The sequence below is a fragment of the Babylonia areolata genome, chromosome 25 (genome assembly GCF_041734735.1).
Source record: "Babylonia areolata isolate BAREFJ2019XMU chromosome 25, ASM4173473v1, whole genome shotgun sequence".
Classification (NCBI taxonomy): domain Eukaryota; kingdom Metazoa; phylum Mollusca; class Gastropoda; order Neogastropoda; family Buccinidae; genus Babylonia; species Babylonia areolata.
Window position 1 is genome coordinate 18,816,126 of NC_134900.1, and position 21,444 is coordinate 18,837,569.

At 41.3% G+C, this 21,444-nt stretch overlaps 1 protein-coding gene across 3 annotated transcripts in view; it reads right to left on the reverse strand.

Moving 5' to 3' along the window:
• Window positions 1-11,117: 11,117 nt before the first annotated feature.
• LOC143299370 (plexin-A2-like) overlaps window positions 11,118-21,444 on the reverse strand; it is a 128,587-nt gene continuing 118,260 nt past the window's right edge. For all 3 annotated transcript variants that reach the window (XM_076612520.1, XM_076612521.1, XM_076612519.1), the window contains exons 23-27: window positions 21,239-21,423; window positions 20,710-20,819; window positions 19,437-19,599; window positions 18,478-18,614; window positions 11,118-18,197 (exon numbers count right to left, since the gene is read on the reverse strand). In XM_076612520.1, the coding sequence (XP_076468635.1) occupies window positions 18,017-18,197; window positions 18,478-18,614; window positions 19,437-19,599; window positions 20,710-20,819; window positions 21,239-21,423 (776 nt within the window). In that variant the 3' untranslated portion in view covers window positions 11,118-18,016. The remainder of the gene's footprint in view (window positions 18,198-18,477; window positions 18,615-19,436; window positions 19,600-20,709; window positions 20,820-21,238; window positions 21,424-21,444) is intronic.

Sequence of the window (21,444 nt, forward strand, 5' to 3'; positions counted from 1 at the left end):
AGTAGGATCATCATTATCCTGTCAAGAATGAAGAGAAAGAAAAGATGACTGAGGGAGCAATGGGAAGACAGACTCATGAAACGTATCCGTCGTGATCATCATTATGAAAGGGGTCTTCAGAGCGAATGCTATAGACCTGATGCTTTTCATGAAGCTCTCGGAGACATCTGGGAGGAAGAAATCATGAAATCCACATCAGTGGACACCACAAAGACATCTAGACATCGTTGGCAAACAAAAAGACAACTGACAACAGTCATTGGACTGGTATCAGAGAGAGAGAGAGAGAGAAGACAAGACAATACAAGACAAGACAAAATTCTTTATTTAAGATAAACACTGGTATGGTTTTTTTTAACATCCAGTCCCCGCCCAAATACTTAATAAAATTAAAGCATGGTGTTAGTAGAAATACATAACAGAGGAGATTAAAAAAAATCAATTAGAAAAGAAAAACAGAAAGAAAAATAACAAAAGAAATATAAAAAAAGGAAAGAGAGAGACAGAGACAAAGAAGACAAGACAAATTCTTTATTATCGAGGATGATAGATAAGCACTGGCGTGCTCAAGTTTTTTTCATCCAGTCCCCGCCCTGAGACAGGGTCTACACTACACAAAACTACATTATTTTTGTCATTGCATGCACTACCCAAAGCTACGTAAAGTCATAGAATGCGAATACTATACTACATAATGGCATAAGCATGGTAAAAATAACACACACACACACGCACACACACACACACACACACACACACACACACACACACACACACACACACAGAGAGAGAGAGAGAGAGAGAGAGAGAGAGAGAGAGAGAGGCACATGCATGGTATCAATAATCGACATAAAAAAACAAAACAAAACAAACAAAAAACCCAGAACACACACTCTCTCTCTCTCTCTCTCTCTCTCTCTCTCTCTCTCTCTCTCTCTCTCTCCCTCCCTCTCTCGCACACGCACACTTACACACACATAAGCATACATTGTGTATGTTAAAAAATACTATACTAATGTGAATATAAAGCAGTAAGTCTAATTTTAAAAAAAAAACACATAGCAATAACAGGGGCGGGGATGCTCACTACCAAAGGAAGAATAATTCAACATATAAAATAGTATGAGAATAAAAATGTCACAGGTGAACGAGAGACAGACAGACAGACAGAGGGAGACTCAGAGAGAGAGAGAGAGAGAGAGAGAGATTGATTGATTGATTGATGTGGATACTTATATAGCGCCTATCCTCGGTCAGAGACCAAGCTCTAAGCGCTTTACATACACGGGGACATTTGCACCACAGGCTGCCTACCTGGGTAGAGCCGACTGACGGCTGCCACTGGGTGCTCATCATTCGTTTCCTGTGTCATTCAATCAGATTTCAGACGCACACACATGCACACTCAGACAGACATGTAACATTTTAGGTGTATGACCGTTTTTTTTTGTTTTTTTTTATTTACTCCGCCATGTAGGCAGCCATACTCCGTTTTCGGGGGTGTGCATGCTGGGTATATTCTTGTTTCCATAACCCACCGAACGCTGACATGGATTACAGGATCTTTAACGTGCGTATTTGATATTCTGCGTGCGCATACACACGAAGGGGGTTCAGGCACTAGCAGGTCTGCACATATGTTGACCTGGGAGATCGGAAAAATTTCCACCCTTTACCCACCAGGTGCACCGAGATTCGAACCCAGGACCCTCAGATTGAAAGTCCAGCGCTTTAACCATTCGGCTATTGCACCCGAGAGAGAGAAAAAATAACAATCCTCAACTAACGAATAGCTAACCTTATATTACATGAAACATGTGATAGAGAACAGCAGGTCAGTAAGGAAGACAAAGTAACATGCATTGCATCATCTAATCAACACACACACACACACACACACACACACACACACACACACACACACACACAAATATATATATAATATGTATGTATATAAGGACTATGCCCTTATCGGTATACATCGAATTGACAGTGGAGCAACTGGCAACTACGGCATGAATATAACTACATCTAATGGAAAGAAATGAAAGAACCGAAGAAGCAAACAGAAGTAACATGTATTACAAACGAAGAGAGAGAGAGAGAGAGAGAGAGAGAGAGAGAGAGAGAGAGAGAGTTTCAGTAGCTCAAGGAGGCGTCACTGCGTTCGGACAATTCCATATACGCTACACCACATCTGCCAAGTAGATGCCTGACCAGCAGCGTAACCCAACGCGCTTAGTCAGGCCTTGAGGGGAAAAAAAAGAAAAAAAGGGTGAATAAATAATAGATAAATACATTAACAAAAAAGAAAAGAAAAAAGAACTACTACTACTAATAATAATATTATGTATGAGGCGCAAAAACATGATGAAGTCAACTTTTAGCGTACATAAATAAATAGATAAATAATTAAAGAGAGAGAGAGAGAGGAGTAAAGTGTCTTTCTCAAGGACACAATGCCAAAACGGGTGTTCGAACCTTGGTCACTGGTGATGAGATGTCACGCCAAACCGATTTATCACAGCACCTCTGTGAAGGCAGCAGGAGGAAGGTGGCAGAATGGTTAAGACGCTCAGCTGCCAATACAGAGAGTCCGTAAGGGTGTGGGTTCGAATCCCGCTCTCGCCCTTTCTCCTAAGTTTGACTGGAAAATCAAACTGAGCGTCTAGTCTTTCGGATGAGACGATAAACCGAGGTCCCGTGTGCAGCACGCACTTGGCGCACTGAAAAAGAACCCATGGCAACGAGAGTGTTGTCCTCTGGCGAAATTACGTAAAATGAAATCCACTTTCATAGGTACACAAATATGTAAGCATGCACTCAAGGCCTGACTAAGCGCGTTGGGTTATGCTGCTGGTCAGGCATCTGCTCAACAGATGTGGTGTAGCGTGTATGGATTTGTCCGAACGCAGTGACGCCTCCTTGAGAAAGTGAAACTTAAACTTAAACTGAAGGCAGCAAATTGAGAAAATCACACCAGAAACAATGCAAGGAAGGTAACAGTGTATAAAGAAAAGAATACTCCAGAACGAGTTACTTCCCATCGTATTCGAAAATCTCAACTTGTATGCTATGCAGATACCAGTAGAGAGGGCATTACCCACGCTCAGTCTGTGATTGGGGATTTTTGTTGTTGTTGTTGTTGCGAATGGCATCTACAGATCCCTCTCCTTCCACCATGGGGAATGGGAAAACTACACTGGAACTGAAAACAGAGAAACTTGACTTTATGACTGAAAAATAAACTGCCGGACTGAAAAACTCAGTGTTGGGCGTAAAATACGACTCAGTTTTGATAAGAGATGTCCAACGCTTCAGACCATATGCCTGTCTTCAGGGACTGTCTTAGATGGAAATGACAGTGGAGGTAAAAGCAAAGCTTACGAAAAGTTATGATCGAGTATTAATCAGTGGGGTTGGTGGGCCGGCGGCGCGAACTGAACGATCCACTGAGTCGAAGCGACCAGTCATGCAGTGTATTGTAGAGATAACAGGTTGTACGATCATCAAATGCTGCTGGTTGCACCAGGAAAGGTTCGTCAGATCCTTCTTTCCAACGTTCCTTTCTTTTTCTTATATATATTACTACCATTAGTACATGTTTAACCCATTTTTAGTGGATTTCGACTCTTGTTTTGTACGTCAAGTTATTTTACTCTGTTTTGATGCGGATGCAGTCACTAAACTATACAACGAGCCACCTTCTTACTTTTTTTTCCGTTTTTGGTCCCACAATCCATGAAAAGTGTAACCTCTTGGTGCAATAATCTAGGACGCTAAAATAGGACATTACCCAGTGTGTAACACAGTCCCTGCCGTGAAGACAGACCTGTGGTCTGAAACGTCGGTTGGACGTTTCTCATCAAAAGTCTTGTTCTACAACCAACAGATTTAAACAAAATACGTGGAGTGTTAAACATTAATTCATGTTTACTCAGTGATGATCGAAAATAAGAATGACAAAAGTTGTTTGAAACATACTTGTTCTGAGCATCAGAATTTGGTATTTGTCAGACTTCAAGCTGTGCACAAATTTTTCGCGTGTGGTCCAAGGGAAGTAACTGCGGATAATACAAGTCAGATTGGAAAGAGAGCTTACTGCGAGTCTTTTTTCATATTCTATTTGAGTTCATTTATTTAATATCTTTTTTTTTTTTTTTTAGTGTTGGTAACCACGAAAATAAGCTGATCATGGTTGAAACTTTCTGTGCGTTGCATGAAATGTGTGAATGTGATCGTGAAACATGTCAGTCGCACACTAATCCTGTAATAATCATAATCATGCATCCGTGCGTCTTTCTGTGATCATAACTTGACATTAAACCGATGTCCACTGCCTGCACTGCTTCAGCTGCATTTTCACAAGTGTTCTGCCTGTTTCACCACGAACATCCTTTTGCTAGAGAATATTGTCATGCTTTGAACGTGTTGAGGATTTGTCAGTGTTTCCATAGTACGGGCATGTAAAAGACAAGAGTTCCAGTCGGGATTGCGTGTGACAAAATTCTCGGTGTAGTTGCGTCAACAGTGTGTGTGTGTGTGTGTGTGTGTGTGTGTGTGTGTGTGTGTGTGTGTGCCGTGCGTGCGCGCGCGCATGTCTGCGTGTGTGTGTCCATCAGTGCATGCGTGTGTGCGGCGTGCCTGTGTGTGTGTGTGTGCTGTGCGCGCGCGTGTGTGTCCGAGTTTCTGTGTGTGTGTGTGTGTGTGTGTGCGCGCGCGCGCACGTTGGCGTTTGTTAATGATGAGTGAGAAAGAGGGAGACTAAGAGAATGACTGATTGCACGAATGAATACGTGAAGAAAGGCAGTTCAACAGTGTGAGTGACTGAGTATACGTAACAGTAAACTCCTTATGAAAACGCGTAATTCGTAAACGTCATTAGTTTGATGCTGAACGCTTTCTGGACATGGGGTTCGCAGACGATAAATTTACTAGTCTGCGGCCTTTTTTACACGATAAAATTTAACACCAATACAATCAAGTCAGAAATATGGACCAAAAAGACTGAAGTTAAGAGAACATCACACGAAAATGATACTCATTTTGCTGAAGCCTTTATAACTGTCTTTAAAAAATAAGACAGAGAGAGAGGGAGAGAGAGAGAGAGAGAGACAGACAGACAGACAGACAGAGACACAGAGACAGAGAAGACGAAGAGGAAGAAAGAGGGTGGGTGGGTAAGGCGGTGCGGGGGGCGTGGTTTGTGAGAGAAGAGGGGAAGATGAAAGGGGAATGGAATCCGTAAACAGATGACCAATAATCATATGCTTTGCTGCCGTTGTCACTTGAAGATCATTGATGGTAGTGGTTCCAGAGAATGTTTCCATCTGTCGTATGCCCTGCAGCACAAACCAAACCGTTTACCACAACTGGTTTCAGAAACACTGAGTGGTTGACAGATAGTTTTTTTTTTTTACAGAATACGCGAATAGTGCTGATACAATATTTGTGAGAAGTGCTTGAAAAAAACCAAAAACAACAACAACAAAACAAAAAACAACGACAACAAACACCACCACCACCAGCTCATGACTTCTATAGTACTTTACATACAGGTTTAGGTTAGAATATTGTAATTAGCCATCATACAAGCTTAACTCTCTCTCTATGTCTGTAACCCCCAAGTCAGGTATATATGGACAATGTTCTATACTTACTCCTGATGCCAGTTAAATTAAATGCAAATCTCCTCCTCTTTATTCTCAGTCTGTCCATCATCCGTCGTAAACACACAAGTTCAGACTGAGTGTGCATGGCCTTTTGTTTCACTTTATACCATGTATACTGCAATGTAAGACAGCGCAGCCTACTTCATTCTGATTGACTGTAACCGGCTGTCACTCACTGTTTCTAGTTCTATATGCTTGTTAAATATAGCACACGCACACTTTTGTTAGTTTATGCCGTTTTTAAGTCGTTTTGAGTGACTGAACTCACTATATCTCTATCTATATACTTGTTAAATATAACACACGCACACTTTTGTTAATTTAAGCCGTGTGTGTGTGTGAGTGAGTGAATCTATATCAGAGAAATTTACATTATGCTCCTGTGGAGGTTTTCATTGAATCTTTCAGTCAGGTGACATGAAGATTACGACACAGATTCGCATTTATCCTAAAAGATTGGCAGAAACCATCTGACTGCGCTGCCGTTTGCAATGGAAGGGAGCTTACTTTTGTCTCCCTGCGCAACCTTCGCTTGTCTCCCCGTGCAGTCTTTGCTTGCAGTCAGTTTCAATGCATAGAGAAAAAAAGAGAGAGAGAGAGAGAGAGAGAGAGAGAGAGAGAGAGAGAGAGAGAGAGAGAGAGAGAGAGAAGACGACTGTTTCATTTTTGGCAAACCACTTACTCAGTTTGACTGACCTCTGACTGACAGCTTGCTTGTATCATGGGCAAATATTTCAAAATAAACCCCAAACCTGGATGTTTCAGCTTTCCAAGAGTACAATTACATTATCATTATACTTTTAAAGCATCTGAAAGTTTCCTTCCGGAAAACTGGATTTAAAATATAATCATTTGTTTCCACACGGTTCTCTGTTACAGAGCTTTTAAGTGTTCACACAGTTCTTCCTGCTGTAGAGCCTTCTGGCGTTTACACACAGTTCTCCATGCCACAAAGCCTTCAGGAATTTACACAGTTCTCCATGTCACAAAGCCTTCAGGAATTTACACAGTTCACCCTGTTACAAAGCCTTCAGGCGTTTATACAATTCTCCCTGATACAGAGCCTTTGTGTGTTTATGCAGTTCTGCCTGTTACATGGCCCTTTGTGCTTTTTACACACTGTTCTGCTTGTTACATGGCGCTTTGGGCACTTACAGAGTTCTCCCTGTTACACACCTTTGTCACAATGTCTTTACAAACTGTTCTTCCTGTTACACAGCCTTTGTCACAATTTCTTTACACACTGTTCTCCCTGTTACACAGCCTTTGTCACAATTTCTTTACACACTGTTCTCCCTGTTACACAGCCTTTGACACAATGTCTTTACACACTGTTATCCCTGTTACAGAGCCTTTGTCACAATGTCTTTACACACTGTTCTTCCTGTTACACAGCCTTTGTCACAATTTCTTTACACACTGTTCTCCCTGTTACACAGCCTTTGACACAATGTCTTTACACACTGTTCTCCCTGTTACGGAGCCTTTGTCACAATGTCTTTACACACTGTTCTCCCTGTAACGGAGCCTTTGTCACAATGTCTTTACACACTGTTCTCCCTGGTACACAGCCTTTGTCACAATGTCTTTACACACTGTTCTCTCTGTTACAGAGCCTTTGTCACAATGTCTTTACACACTGTTCTCCCTGTTACAGAGCCTTTGTCACAATGTCTTTACACACTGTTCTTCCTGTTACACAGCCTTTGTCACAATTTCTTTACACACTGTTCTCCCTGTTACAGAGCCTTTGTCACAATGTCTTTACACACTGTTCTTCCTGTTACACAGCCTTTGTCACAATTTCTTTACACACTGTTCTCCCTGTTACACAGCCTTTGACACAATGTCTTTACACACTGTTCTCCCTGTTACGGAGCCTTTGTCACAATGTCTTTACACACTGTTCTCCCTGTAACGGAGCCTTTGTCACAATGTCTTTACACACTGTTCTCCCTGTTACACAGCCTTTGTCACAATGTCTTTACACACTGTTCTCTCTGTTACACAGCCTTTGTTACAATGTCTTTACACACTGTTCTCCCTGTTACGGAGCCTTTGTCACAATGTCTTTACACACTGTTCTCCCTGTTACGGAGCCTTTGTCACAATGTCTTTACACACTGTTCTCCCTGTTACACAGCCTTTGTCACAATGTCTTTACACACTGTTCTCCCTGTTACGGAGCCTTTGTCACAATGTCTTTACACACTGTTCTCCCTGCTACAGAGCCTTTGTTACAATGTCTTTACACACTGTTCTCCCTGTTACGGAACCTTTGTCAGAATGTCTTTACACACTGTTCTCCCTGTTACACAGCCTTTGTCATAATGTCTTTACACACTGTTCTCCCTGTTACACAGCCTTTGTCACAATGTCTTTACACATTGTTCTCCCTTTTACACAGCGTTTGTCACAATGTCTTTACACACTGTTCTCCCTGTTACAGAGCCTTTGTCACAATGTCTTTACACACTCTTCTCCCTGTTACGGAGCCTTTGTCACAATGCCTTTACACACTGTTCTCCCTGTTACACAGCCTTTGTCACAATGTCTTTACACACTGTTCTCCCTGGTACAGAGCCTTTGTCACAATGTCTTTACACACTGTTCTCCCTGTTACACAGCCTTTGTCACAATGTCTTTACACACTGTTCTCCCTGTTACACAGCCTTTGTCACTGTCTTTACACACTGTTCTCCCTGGTACACAGCCTTTGTCACAATGTCTTTACACACTGTTCTTCCTGTTACACAGCCTTTGTCACAATGTCTTTACACACTGTTCTCCCTGTTACACAGCCTTTGTTACAATGTCTTTACACACTGTTCTCCCTGTTACGGAGCCTTTGTCACAATGTCTTTACACACTGTTCTCCCTGTTACACAGCCTTTGTCACAATGTCTTCATACACTGTTTTCCCTGTTACAGAGCCTTTGTCACAATGTCTTTACACACTGTTCTCCCTGTGTATTTACCTGCTCAATGCCTCCTTGTTCCAGTTTCTATGCTTTTCCCAAGTTTTTTTTTCTGTTTGTGTTTATGCGTGCCTGTGTGTGTGTGTGTTTGAATGTGTGTAGATGATCTGAATCTGTCACTTCCTCTCTTCTTTCAAAAACACATTCTCTCTGTATCGCTCTCCCTCCTTTAAACTCCTGGAGCCAGTTGCATTGTTCGGACGGAAGAGCCTAGTATGGCCGTAACCCGTTACTAACTGTGTGTAGAATGGAGCTGACCAATGGCGTAGTTCGGTAAACGCAGGCATTTAGTCACGTGCAACTGTCAAAAAGTTAGAACCAAGCAATGCAACTGACTCCTGGAACACTCTCTTGCATGTTCCAACCAGTCCCACACAAAAATCTGTCACACAGAGAGAGAGAGAGAGAGAGAGAGAGAGAGGGCGGGGTGGGGGTGGGGGGTGTTACTGATCCAAATACAATGGCAAGGTGTTGTTACTTCCATTGCAATACGCTTATTTGTATTCGTAACCAAATCCAGTTAGCCTGAAAACCAACAAACTCCACCTTCTGTGGTTTCTCACCAAAAGACTGCAAGGACTTTCACTCATGAAAACCAATTTCAGTGAATTGGTCACTAAGCATTTGCTGTCTTGTAGGAAGGTGACAGAATGCTCCTTATCTGCCTATGCAATGTCCACGAGGGTCTGGGTTTGATTTCTCCTCTCGCCCTTTCTACCAAGTTTGACTTTGAAACCAGCCGCCGTGGCGAAGTGGTTAGCGTCGCGGACTGACGGCTGGGAGGACGCGGGTTCGAATCCCAGCGGAGGTGGGTTTTTCGGCCCGTGGCCGGCTCCTACCCAGAGTTGAGTGTGCTGTGGGCTTAAATGGGGAGACTGGGACCTCACGGTCGAGTGTCATCCACTTCAAGGATGCGTCTTTGGGTGTGTTGCTCTAATTACCTGACCAACACTGCAAGTGTCTGTATCTCTCGGGCCTGATTAACGCCGGGATATCATTATGACAGGAAGCGAAGAGTACAGCCTTGTCACACAGTCCCAAACCAAAATGGACCTCCATAGCGACATCGTCATCGTCATCCTCCTCCTCCTTCATCATCATCAATATAAACATAACAGTCTCATAGTCTGTGGCCTTTCATGCCCTGCTCTCATGGTGACCTCAATTTCGATAGCCTTCCACTTCCGTGCTTGGGGTGAGTCCTGTCAATGTCTTCAGTGTCGGCAGATTCATGGGGGGCTGTTGTTTGAGGGATGTGGTGGCGGTCTCCACTCAGTCTGGCTCCACGACTAAACCATTCTTGTCGTTAGTAGGGGGCTTAGCAGGTGGTGTCCTAAGTACGTTAGATCAGAACAGGCACCACTCAACACCACCGAAGTGACTCAGCAGCAGTGCAGGGTCTCCTCTGGTGTGTGGCCTCCTGGCGACCTAATATTGATCATTCCCTGCGGACTGCCGACGCTGGAACTGTGACGGACAGCCATGAATGGGGGAATCTAAATGAGCAGCGTGGGAGTCATGCCACTGAAACAGTGCAGATGGGGCAGAAAAAAAAGACTTAAAATCAAGTCATTTGGATGAGACAATAAACAGAGGTCCCCTGTGCACTTGGAGCACTGAAAAAGAACCCATGGCAACAAAACTGTTGTCCTCTGGCAAAATTCTGAAGAGGAAATCTACCCTGATAGGTACACAGAAATATATGCATGCACTCAAGGCCTAAGTGCAGTGGGTTATGCTGCTGCAGGCATCTGTCTTATAGCTGTGGTGTTGTGTATACAGACTGGTTGGAACGCTGTGACACCTGTTGCCCATGGCAATGTGAGTGTGTGTGATGGGACAGTATTGAGAATGGGGGTGGGTAGTTGGATGATGGTGGTGTGGTTCGAAAGAGAGAATGACCCATTTTTACCCCTTTTACCTTTTCTATCCAAAATTTTATTTTACAATTTTTACAAAATCTGTGGCATGCAGATTACAATTGTGTTCCATTTTACATGTATGTATTTTAAGTGAAAATTGCTGTCATCTCAGCCGTTTAATCATGTGTGTGTCTGTTAGTGTGAGTGTTGGAGTGTAACAGTTGTAGTATTGATAGTATGTTACTTTATGAGTTTTATGCATTGTGTTTTCATAATATTAATGATTCTGTTTTATGTTTCTACTACTTTTTATATGCTGTTTCACTTTAGATACTGGATTGTAAAGCTCTTAGAGCTTGCTTATGCTTGTATTATAGCGTTATATAAAAATAAAATAATATTATTATTATTAAAGAAAGTGAAAACTGTTTTGTAGTGGCAGCACCAGGCCGTGCTGTTTGCATGCATGCTCTGAGTGATGGCCAGGTAAAAGTTCATCAAATAATGACTTTCTGTGTACCTCCACCCTTTCCTTTTTTCAAAGTATTGTTTATTGTTTGCGTTCTTCAAAGCATCTTCCACATACACACCACACAAGGCAAAGAGACACTGAAAGCTGAGCTTTATCCAAATATCAGATTAAAAAAAAAAAAAAAAAGGTACCAAAAGTATATAAAATACACAACACATTTACATACATGGATGGCATAAATTAGTATTACTACTGACTTCGTAATATCATTTACCAATCATGATTAAAACACTCATACACACACACACGCACACACTTAAGTGTGCCTTACAAACTTAGGTGATAAGTACACATAGCACCGTTTTCAACAGGCACACACTCACACTACTTACACACAAATGATACAAATCACAGAACAGATATTTTGCCTTCAATAAATACAGCAGGCCAAAGACTTAAAAACTATGGATAAAGGGAAAATAAGTGGCAGTGTTTGGTTTTCTTGTTCCATTCTGTTCCCACCAGGGAGAGAGAGAGAGTAAAATTTTCCCGATAAATCCCTAACCTGCTTACACAACACATCAAATGGACCGTTTTGGATGTCACTGTGTTCACAAAAGTTGCTGAAAATCAAGATCTTCAGTCAGTCAGATTCTCAAACACATAGTATGACTCTGCAATGCCAGCATAACAAACTAGACATGGATGAAGAGATGTGAGAAAAAATGCTTCGCAAGGATGGAACTAAAAAAACAAAAATAAAACTCACTCAAGTAAGCATAATCTCATTAAACAAGCACATATTTTCCTTCCAATCTCTTGAAAATGTACATTCAGAACAGTTACAAATGCTTTAAATGTAAATTGAAATAAAAGCAACACTGCATCATGTTCTTACTCACATACTAATTGCTACAAAAATATAAACTGCATCATAATCTTGCTCACATACTAATTGCTACAAAAATATAAACTGCATCATAATCTTACTCACATACTAATTGCTACAAAAATATAAACTGCATCATAATCTTGCTCACATACTAATTGCTACAAAAATATAAACTGCATCATAATCTCGCTCACATACTAATCGGAAATCGAAATCGTAATTGCTACAAAAATATAAACTAAGGCAAATGGTAAACATCAATTGCTATAGAAATATATAAGCTAAGGCAAAAAAGAATTTTTTTTTTAAAGTATGTCAGCAGTGTCCACAGAAAATGCCACAGAAGAGCATCAGCAAATAAATCAAATGCCTTTTGTATAATCCGTAAATAAATCCAACTTTTTTTTCTTATATCAGTTCATGTCAAATTCATTTAGTTTGATTAAAATGTCATTTCATTACAGAATCACTCCAAACCAGACAGAATTTTCTTTTATTTAAAACAAAGACATACACAAAGCGGCAAAACATGTCAAACCGAAATTCAATGTACTATGTGCACAGAACAGTCAGTGTACAAACAGTTGTGCTAAGCTCACTGACACAGCTGAATCCAGTGATACACTTGACGGTTCTCACTATATATATATATATAGTGAAGACAGACTATATGAAGAAATATTGCTCCTCAATTGGCAGGCATGTTGGCAGAAGAAAGTCCATTTGAGCTGCTGGTCTTAACTTGGGCCAATGACAAAAAAGCTGATGATTTTCAATGACTTTGAAAAAAAAACACACACACACTATTTCTTCTCCTTTCTCTTTCCCTTTTTTGTCCTGTTGATTTGAGGCATTTTTCAAGTAGGAGGGGCTGCAGATGCCAGGGAAACTTTGTCTGCAAAGCAGTGAAAACTGTCCAACATCTGCATTTGTCTTTTCAACCAAACAGTAGATAACACCATTCTGATTCTGATCACAACACACACCCTGGGAAAGGACATCAGCTTCCTCAGTGTATGCATGCTTATCAAGAGATTTCAATTATATATAACATGATTAAATAGTTATTGCCCATTGGTTCTTGGATTAACACTAATGCATATTTCTTTCACCTCTGACCCTCTTCTTTTGACACACTTGACTGCATGGAACTACAAATCTTTATACATCAATTGTGGATCAACAGGACCTGTCACTTCACCAAATGTAGGCACTGCCACACCCTCTGTTTCCCAGGCCATCAAGAACTGTCATCGTCTTCTTGTCCCTCAACTCTTTGAAGAGTTGTTGGGCCATCGCACAGTAGAAATGATCACCAGATTTCTCCAGGTCTGTTGGTTGTGTGTCAAAACTTGGATCTCTGCGGGGGAACTGTCAATGAACTTTGAAAACAGACTTTTGCCCGCTCCAACGTGTCCTTACTCTTTTCAACAATGGAGCTCTGATTGAGCATAGCTCAAGAAAGAAGGCAGCAAACTTCTCTGATACAAATGAGTCACTGGCTTCAACAAAGTTCATGATGTTTGGCACAATCCAGTTCATTTGAGCTGACTGATCATACAAAGTGATTGGTCCTAAAATGTGCAGTTGGTGCACAGACTAACATACAGGTAGAGTTATGGACTTCACTAACACACAACATTTGTGAACAGATTAATGGCATACTTTACTTGTTATTCCATTCTGGCTGATCAGATGATGTGGTTCGACACAACTGAGTAAATCATGTGACATACGAGAGTTAAAATTCTTCTATTCTTATAATTTCATTATCAGATACACACCATTATCAACCTGCCACTTATAAACAACAAATCTAACAGTTTACAAAGAATCCAAGAAACAATCCAATCCACACATTTAACATATGAAGTGGTACAATCAAAAAGAAAAAGAAAAAAGATTTTGATAACTTCATTATAACACACTGATAGCTAAGCTCCAGCAATGGAAAAGAGAGCTATATCAGTGTTGCGCTGCAACACAGCCCTCCAAGGACACTACTGTTGTGGAATACTAATGTCCAGTAGCATGGTTGTGTGTACATGCTGGTTCAGAACAAGCACAAGTGAATACTGACAACAGTACACTGGGCTAAAATCAGAGAATGACAAGGCTTCATGTTGGGTCATCAGCACAGTAACAGCTCTATCATCAGTGGTTTCTTCACTACAACAGGAATTCATTTCAGCATTGTCTTTTGTGACAGACTATGACTCTTACATCAGGGGGCAACACTGCACTGCACTAAGTGCTGCAACCTTGGGGGCTAGTATGCCTTTGGTGATCATCCCAACACTGACTGTCCCAAAGCCCTCTTGGCTGAGAGAGTGGGGATGTAACTTGGGAAGGACGCTCCACTATAATCAAATTCTGGCCCAGAAAGTCAGGGCAGCAGTAGCCTCTGTTGGTGTTCTGGTGGCTATAGTCAGACACGGTCATCATACAGTTTAGTTGTGGAGTCAGTGAACAGGGCTATAGATAACATCATGACTACACCCTCCATCCATGCCCCTCTCCACAGCAAGAACCACTGTCCAACAGCTGTGCTTTTACAGGCACTTGGTGTGTGTTCTTTCCAGACCCCAGTAGTCACAGACACAGACAGCAGAAAACCATTCAGCATCCCTGTACCCTGAATAGGAGGTTCTATGTAATGATGCATATAGTATTTGTTTTGTCACCTTAGTTCTTACTGGTCAAACACACACAGCAAACAGATGAAATTAAAATGAAAACATCCTGATGGTCCATCATAAATGACAGAAAACTGGCTGCAGTCAATTTTTCAGTGAATAAAGTGGGATGATCTTCACGTTTGCTGGCTACAATCAAACAGCACCTGGCACTGAATATATTTTTAGCTTATTCTTTCAGGTCCTGCTTGCTGTTGTCAAGTTTGGTGGTGGGAAGTTAGAATTCTGTCATTACTATTTAAACAGCACATTTTGCAAACCTCATCTGGACATGAGGGTAGACAGGGGCATGCTTTAGTATACAGGAATTTGAGGAGTTTGAAAGTACTACATAAAATGAACGGCAGCAAGATCATGAACTGCTCAAGGCTATCATGTCTGCAGCTGTGTTGAAACACAGGCTTGACAAAATTACAATAGAATATGTGAATCAAGCTATGCATAGTGGTTCTCTTTCACATTCATGCAATGACTTCTTTCACATGTAACTCTTCCTACAAAACATATCGCTTTCTGTGACCAGGAAAATAAACACTTCACTCTTTAATATACACAATCTGTCATGAGAAATAAAAGCAGTTGTCGCTTGCAACTTGAAAAATAACAACAGATTACAGTTATATATAATGCAATAAAGTCAGGGATCTTTGTGGGTTTCCAACTCTAAAAAGCCACAGTAGAAGTGGGGGCAAGTGCTATTGCACGTTCACACACAGCAAGCAGCAGGTTACACCTTGATAAGCGACGCAGGTTATTGTCAAGCCACTACTTTTAAGTACAACGCACTGTACAGTCCTTCATTTTGTGTGTAGTGTGCTGTTCAATCCGATGCACAAATAAATAGACTGTCACAAAAGTTTGTGAGATTCTCTCAAGTGCACATACATACAGAAACACACACAGTGAGCTTGGATCAAGTTCATTTCTTAAACATATACAAACCACCCCTAAAACACACAATATGTGACATTTATTTAGAAAACTGTTCTCTCCTGGCTGCAAGTCAGCTCTGGTCAGTAATAACTTACCAGGAAAGGTTGTGTGGATTACTCACACAAATAAGGGAGTAGGGAACAAAAAGTAAAACAAACCTCTTTACCCCTGTGATGCTGGAGAGATTTCACCACATGTATCAACTGTATGAAGCATGCACAACATATGGCTGTATCACCCGTGTCAGGTGTTGCCCTTCAACCTCCTTTCTTGGTCTTCTCTTTGTTTCATGTTTCACCTCGGGCAGATGCAGGATTTGTCTGTCTTTTCTTCATTCTTTATACTGGACAGTGGAGCACCCACAAGCTCTCTTTGAGTTGGGCTCTAGGAGTGTGGTCATGTCTGGGTCTGTCAGGCAGCCATATACCATGTCTGGAGAAAGGGTTACTGCATGGCAGCTATGTTGGTCTCCATAACATGTTGAACACAGGTCTGGATTTGGGATCTTTAATGTGTGTACTGACGATTAAGGCACTAGCACATCTGCACAAATGTTGGTCTGGAGATTGGAAAAAATCTCCACTCCCATGTACAGTACCCATGTACTGCAGGGTTGTGAACCACAGACCTCAGGACACCAATACTGACCACATGACCACTGACTCCTATAACAGCTTAGGGGAAATATATTAGGTTAAGCTTTCTTTTGGTTTGTTTGTGTGTGTTCTTTCACCACCAAGGGAAAATACAGCATCCCTCCAAGTGAAAGTAGCAAAAAATCAGCATGTTGATTGTGGCAACTCAGCTTGAAAGAAGAAGAGGCAGGCTAACCATTGTGCAGTCAGTCACAGCATCAGTGATTCTGTGTGGTTTCTTCGGTTCCAGGCAGTGCAGGTACAGATTTCAAACATGAAGTGATGACAACTCATAACGCTGAAAATGCTAAGACAGGACAAGGGAACCCAGTCTCTTGCCAAAACACTCGCTTTAGTATCAGTGATCATGACACTGGCAGCATTTCACATTAAATAAAGTCTTTAAAAACATATCCTTCAATGTGTGTGATCCACAATTAACTTGGTTTTCCACTTTGATCCATGGCGATGAAACCCATGCAATGGGACAAACATGTTCTGGTCAAGCATATTCACTATTATTTTCCAAAATATCAGTCACTACACCTTTTAGTGTTTTCCTAACTTTCATACGATTTGACATATATGTGGGGATAAGATCAAAATGTTAATTTGTTGACAAGATCACCAATATAATACTGACCAATGATAAAAATAGGTCTTAAAGTGAATAAATGCACTGCTGTCTTTGGCAAAGTGCACACACACTCACACACACGTTCTTAAGAAATTACACCACACCCTCTCTCTTAAAATCGAAGACAAGAAAAAAAACCCATCATACCATGGCATGTTATCTCTAATAAAAATGTAAACCTATTTAGTCTTTGTGCATTTATTAAAACAACGCAAATTCATTAGCTACCTGAATGTGGTAAAGTACAAGAGTACACGCAGACAAAACTGAAACGCTGCTGACATGTGGTCGCTGGATAAAACAGTTTCAAGGCAAACATTTAATTCATGTACTAAAAAGAACTATACAGCAGGCGTGTATACATAATGCAGTCATTCACAAACAGCACTATTTAATTCTGTGATGAAAAGCAACACTGTCTACACACGTAACGCTTGGTTTGTGGTCAATCCATGTTGCTCAATTGCACACATTTCTCTAGAGCGTATGAGCACCGACACTAAAATAGGACACAGTAGATGGTATCAAAAATGAATCAAAGGACATGAGACTGATTTACTGACGTAAAAATTGCACATCATAAAGCAGCACGACGGTAATGCTGAGGCTGTCAGAAAGTCACGTTGTTTCCAACAGCAAGACTTTGCATCGCACTGGCAGGAATCAAACATCGGCATTCCCGACATACACTTCAATCAATCTGACAAAACTGGTCTCACACACTGTAATCTCAACTCGTTCTAAATTCCATGCACATTTCTCTTGTCTCAGACTGTTGTCCAGCATGTTTTTAAGCTGTGTTCTTTTCAGGTCTATGAACAAACAGCCCCCATGCAACCTCTGCATCATGCAAGCCATGTGTTCAAGTACTTGGCTCCAGAAACAGTCCAACCAGTCAGGCAAGATAAATGTACGTAGTGGTGCAATGTTTCAACTTGCAAAAGGGGGGAAAAAAAAGGAAAAAAAAAGAAAAAGAAAAAAAATCACCCTCACTTTAGACCTCTGCATTCAAGGCTCACTCTGACTTTGCAGCATCGTTGCAAGAATACTCCCACACTCGTCCACTGATGCACAGACATGTCCAACAACATCCAGTCCGGGACAAGTCAATAATACGCTCAAGCGTCAAGTGAATGCTTGAAAAAACACAGGCGACCTCATCATCAAAACACAGATAAATGCATCACTGATGTTGCAACGTTGCACAGATCATGACTGATCTAACACAGTGGTTCCACCTCAGCCGATGACTTCCAGGTACTCTGTAGAGCCGCCCACATCCACAGAATCATTGAGGAGAGCGGTGGCGTCACTGTCCCCTTTGTCAGCCACTGTGAAGTTCTTCAGTTGGTCATTCAGCTGAGCAAAGTCTGGGCGCTTGTCAGGGGAGGCATCCCAACAGGCCACCATCATCGTGTACCTGTTCACAGGGAAAACATCCATTACATGCATGAAAAATCATCATCCTTGACAAAACACAATCAAACCATATTACTGAGCACAGGGACAAAAATCATCATCCTTAAACAAAACAATCAAACCATATTACTGATCACAGGGACAACAATGATCATCCTTAAACAAAACATAAACCAAGCAAGCTGTTCTATTTCTAAAATAGGTTTTTTATTTGAAACTCACAATCACACAACATGGAAAAAGAGAGACTGGCACTTTTTGTCACTCCTCAAAACACTTACACCGGCTCAGGGCTCTGCCTGGGCTTCTTCATGCGCCGACCTTCCTTCAGGTAAGGGAGCAAATTGCTGTTCTCAACATCAGGGTATGGAGTGATGCCCCTTGTCAGCAGTTCCCACAGGACAACGCCAAAGGCCCACTGTATGTCACAAAGCACAATTTTAGATGGGTTATCTTACAGCTCACAAAATCTTGTCACCAAAAAAATTGAACATATACAGTGCTAACAGCATCTAAATGCGTGATTTTCCTGCTGGTAGACAGGATATCGCCTAAACAATTCCACATGTCATACTTTCAAGCTCAAGTTGTTGCCAACTAACAAAATTATACCAACAAGTGATCCAGTACCAAAACAGATGTGATGTGGTTTTTACACAGCTCAACAGAAGCACTATCACCTTCCAACCTGAGTGATTTCCTGTACAAAATAAATCCAGAAATTCATTCCTTGTTAAATCTTTTATTCAGTATTTCTATATCACATCATACAGATAATATTTTTCAATGAAACTATAAAAAATTTTTTTAGAGACACCAATACATAAAAAAAAGGGTGGCGCTGTAGTGTTGCAACACACTCTCCCTGGGGACAGCAGCCCGAATTTCACACAGAGAAATCTGTTGTTATAAAAAGAAATACAAATACAATACAAATACAAAAACAAAAATATTACATGCACTAAAAAGAAAGCAAAAATGCTCACTCTGCATAAGCAAAGCAAGACTCATGATGATAGAAATGAATACACTTTCTGTGAAGAGACTGTTCACTGCCTGTGTTTATTAACACACACCCATCTACATACCACCACCAACCACACAAACTTCAGCTACTACTATTTCCTACAGCACATGTGGTGTAACATAAAAGGATTGGTCCACACTTTGACACCTTGAAAATAAATCTGAAAATGGCTATGACAACTTTCAACAGTGTAGGACTGCCATGTGCACTGACCACGTCTGACTTGGAGGTGAAGTCAAAGTTCTCGATGGTCTCAGGGGCCATCCACTTGACCAGCTGCTGGGCAGGGCTGTCCTGGGCAGTGTAGTAGGACTGGGGGAACAGGGAGGCCGTGATCCCGTAGTCAGTCAGCTGTAGCCTTCCATCCTCTGTCACTCTGTTAGAGGGGGAACAAATGAGTATGGGAAACCAATTATAAAAGGCACAAAGATACGGACAGTGTTGAGAAACTGACAGCATTGAGAACCAGTTATAAAAGGTATAAAGACACTGACAGCATTGAGAACCAGTTATAAAAGGCACAAAGACACGGACAGTGTTGAGAAACTGACAGCATTGAGAACCAGTTATAAAAGGTATAAAGACACTGACAGCATTGAGAACCACTTATAAAAGGCACAAAGACATGGACAGTGTTGAGAAACTGACAGCATTGAGAACCAGTTATAAAAGGTATAAAGACACTGACAGCATTGAGAAACTGATAGCGTTGAGAACCAGTTATAAAAGGCACAAAGACACGGACAGTGTTGAGAAACTGACAGCGTTGAGAACCAGTTATAAATGGCATAAAGACCACTGACAGCGCTGAGAAACTGACAGCGTTGAGAGAACCAGTTACAAAAGGCATAAAGACACTGACAGCATTGAGAACCAGTTATAATAAAAGGCACAAAGCCCACAGGTAACATGCTTGAGAAAAATCAAAGTGGAAAAAAAAAGATAGTGATTTCTAATTCTGCCGAACACCAGTCAACAAACTGACCTCCTGGCGAGTGTGTTCCATGAATTCTCATCAGGTATCAGCACCATTGGGAGTACACAGTTGGTAAGCAGTGAACAGTTTTAAACAACTATTTTTCTATTTCAAAGGATAGGGCAAAATAACAGAATTCTCCACTGTGACATTTTGCAAAACTGGCTATGGTGATGATTTTCTTTACCCTATCCTATTACAATTTTTCATTTTAGACATACTAAAAATCCAGAACATTAAATGGAAATATCAAAATTCATATCAATCTTTAAAACATTCTTTTTCATTTGAGTCACACTGAAAATGAAGAAGATTAAATGGAAATGTTTAGCTTCATATCAATGTTCAATTAAAACTTGACTCATACTGAAAATCTTGAACATTTGACTGTCAAGCCTTATAGCAAGTAATATTTCATATTTTGTTGTGAGTTTTTAACACTCACACTACCAGCAAAACAAACAATTGAAAGGTCCATTCACAGCATCTGGCCAACATAACACAACTCACATGCAGTTGCGAGCAGCAAGGTTCCTGTGAACAACCTTGACCTCCTGGAGGTAAGCCATGCCGTCGGCTATCTGTTGACCAAAGCTCAGCAGCTCCAACACTGTGAGTGCCTGTGGAATTCACACACATACATCAAGACTGTGAGTGCCTGTGGAATTCACAGATATACACCAAAGCGCTAGTGAAATTTACACACACATACACCAAAGTGCCATTAGAAATCACTCACACATACACCAAAGACTGCTCGTGCCTGTGGAATTCACACAAGAATATTGATCAGACACATAGTAAATAAACATCTCAAATAAAGGAGAGAAATGGGTCCCTTCCGTCTGTCCCAAGCCCTAGACACAGTAGAAAATTCCCCGCCTCAAAGGCTCTAAACCACAATGGGGCCTTTAACCATAACCTTAAACTCATCAGGAATATATACATGTAAACAGAAGTGCTCAATTACACACAAATCCCTCCCAACCTTGGAAAGCACGCAAACTGAAGTGCACCACACACACACATGCCCCCAAACCTTGGAAGGTTCGCCAATATAGCTCTTGAGATCCTCTGTGGCCATGAAGGGGGAGACAACCATGGGATCGTCACTGGCGGTGAGACAGACACCGGCCACAGCCAGGAGGTGGGGGTGCTGTAAGCTATTCACCACCACCACCTCCTTCAGGAAGTTCTGTATGGCTTCACTGTCACTGTTCTTGGCTGCACACAACACACAGACAC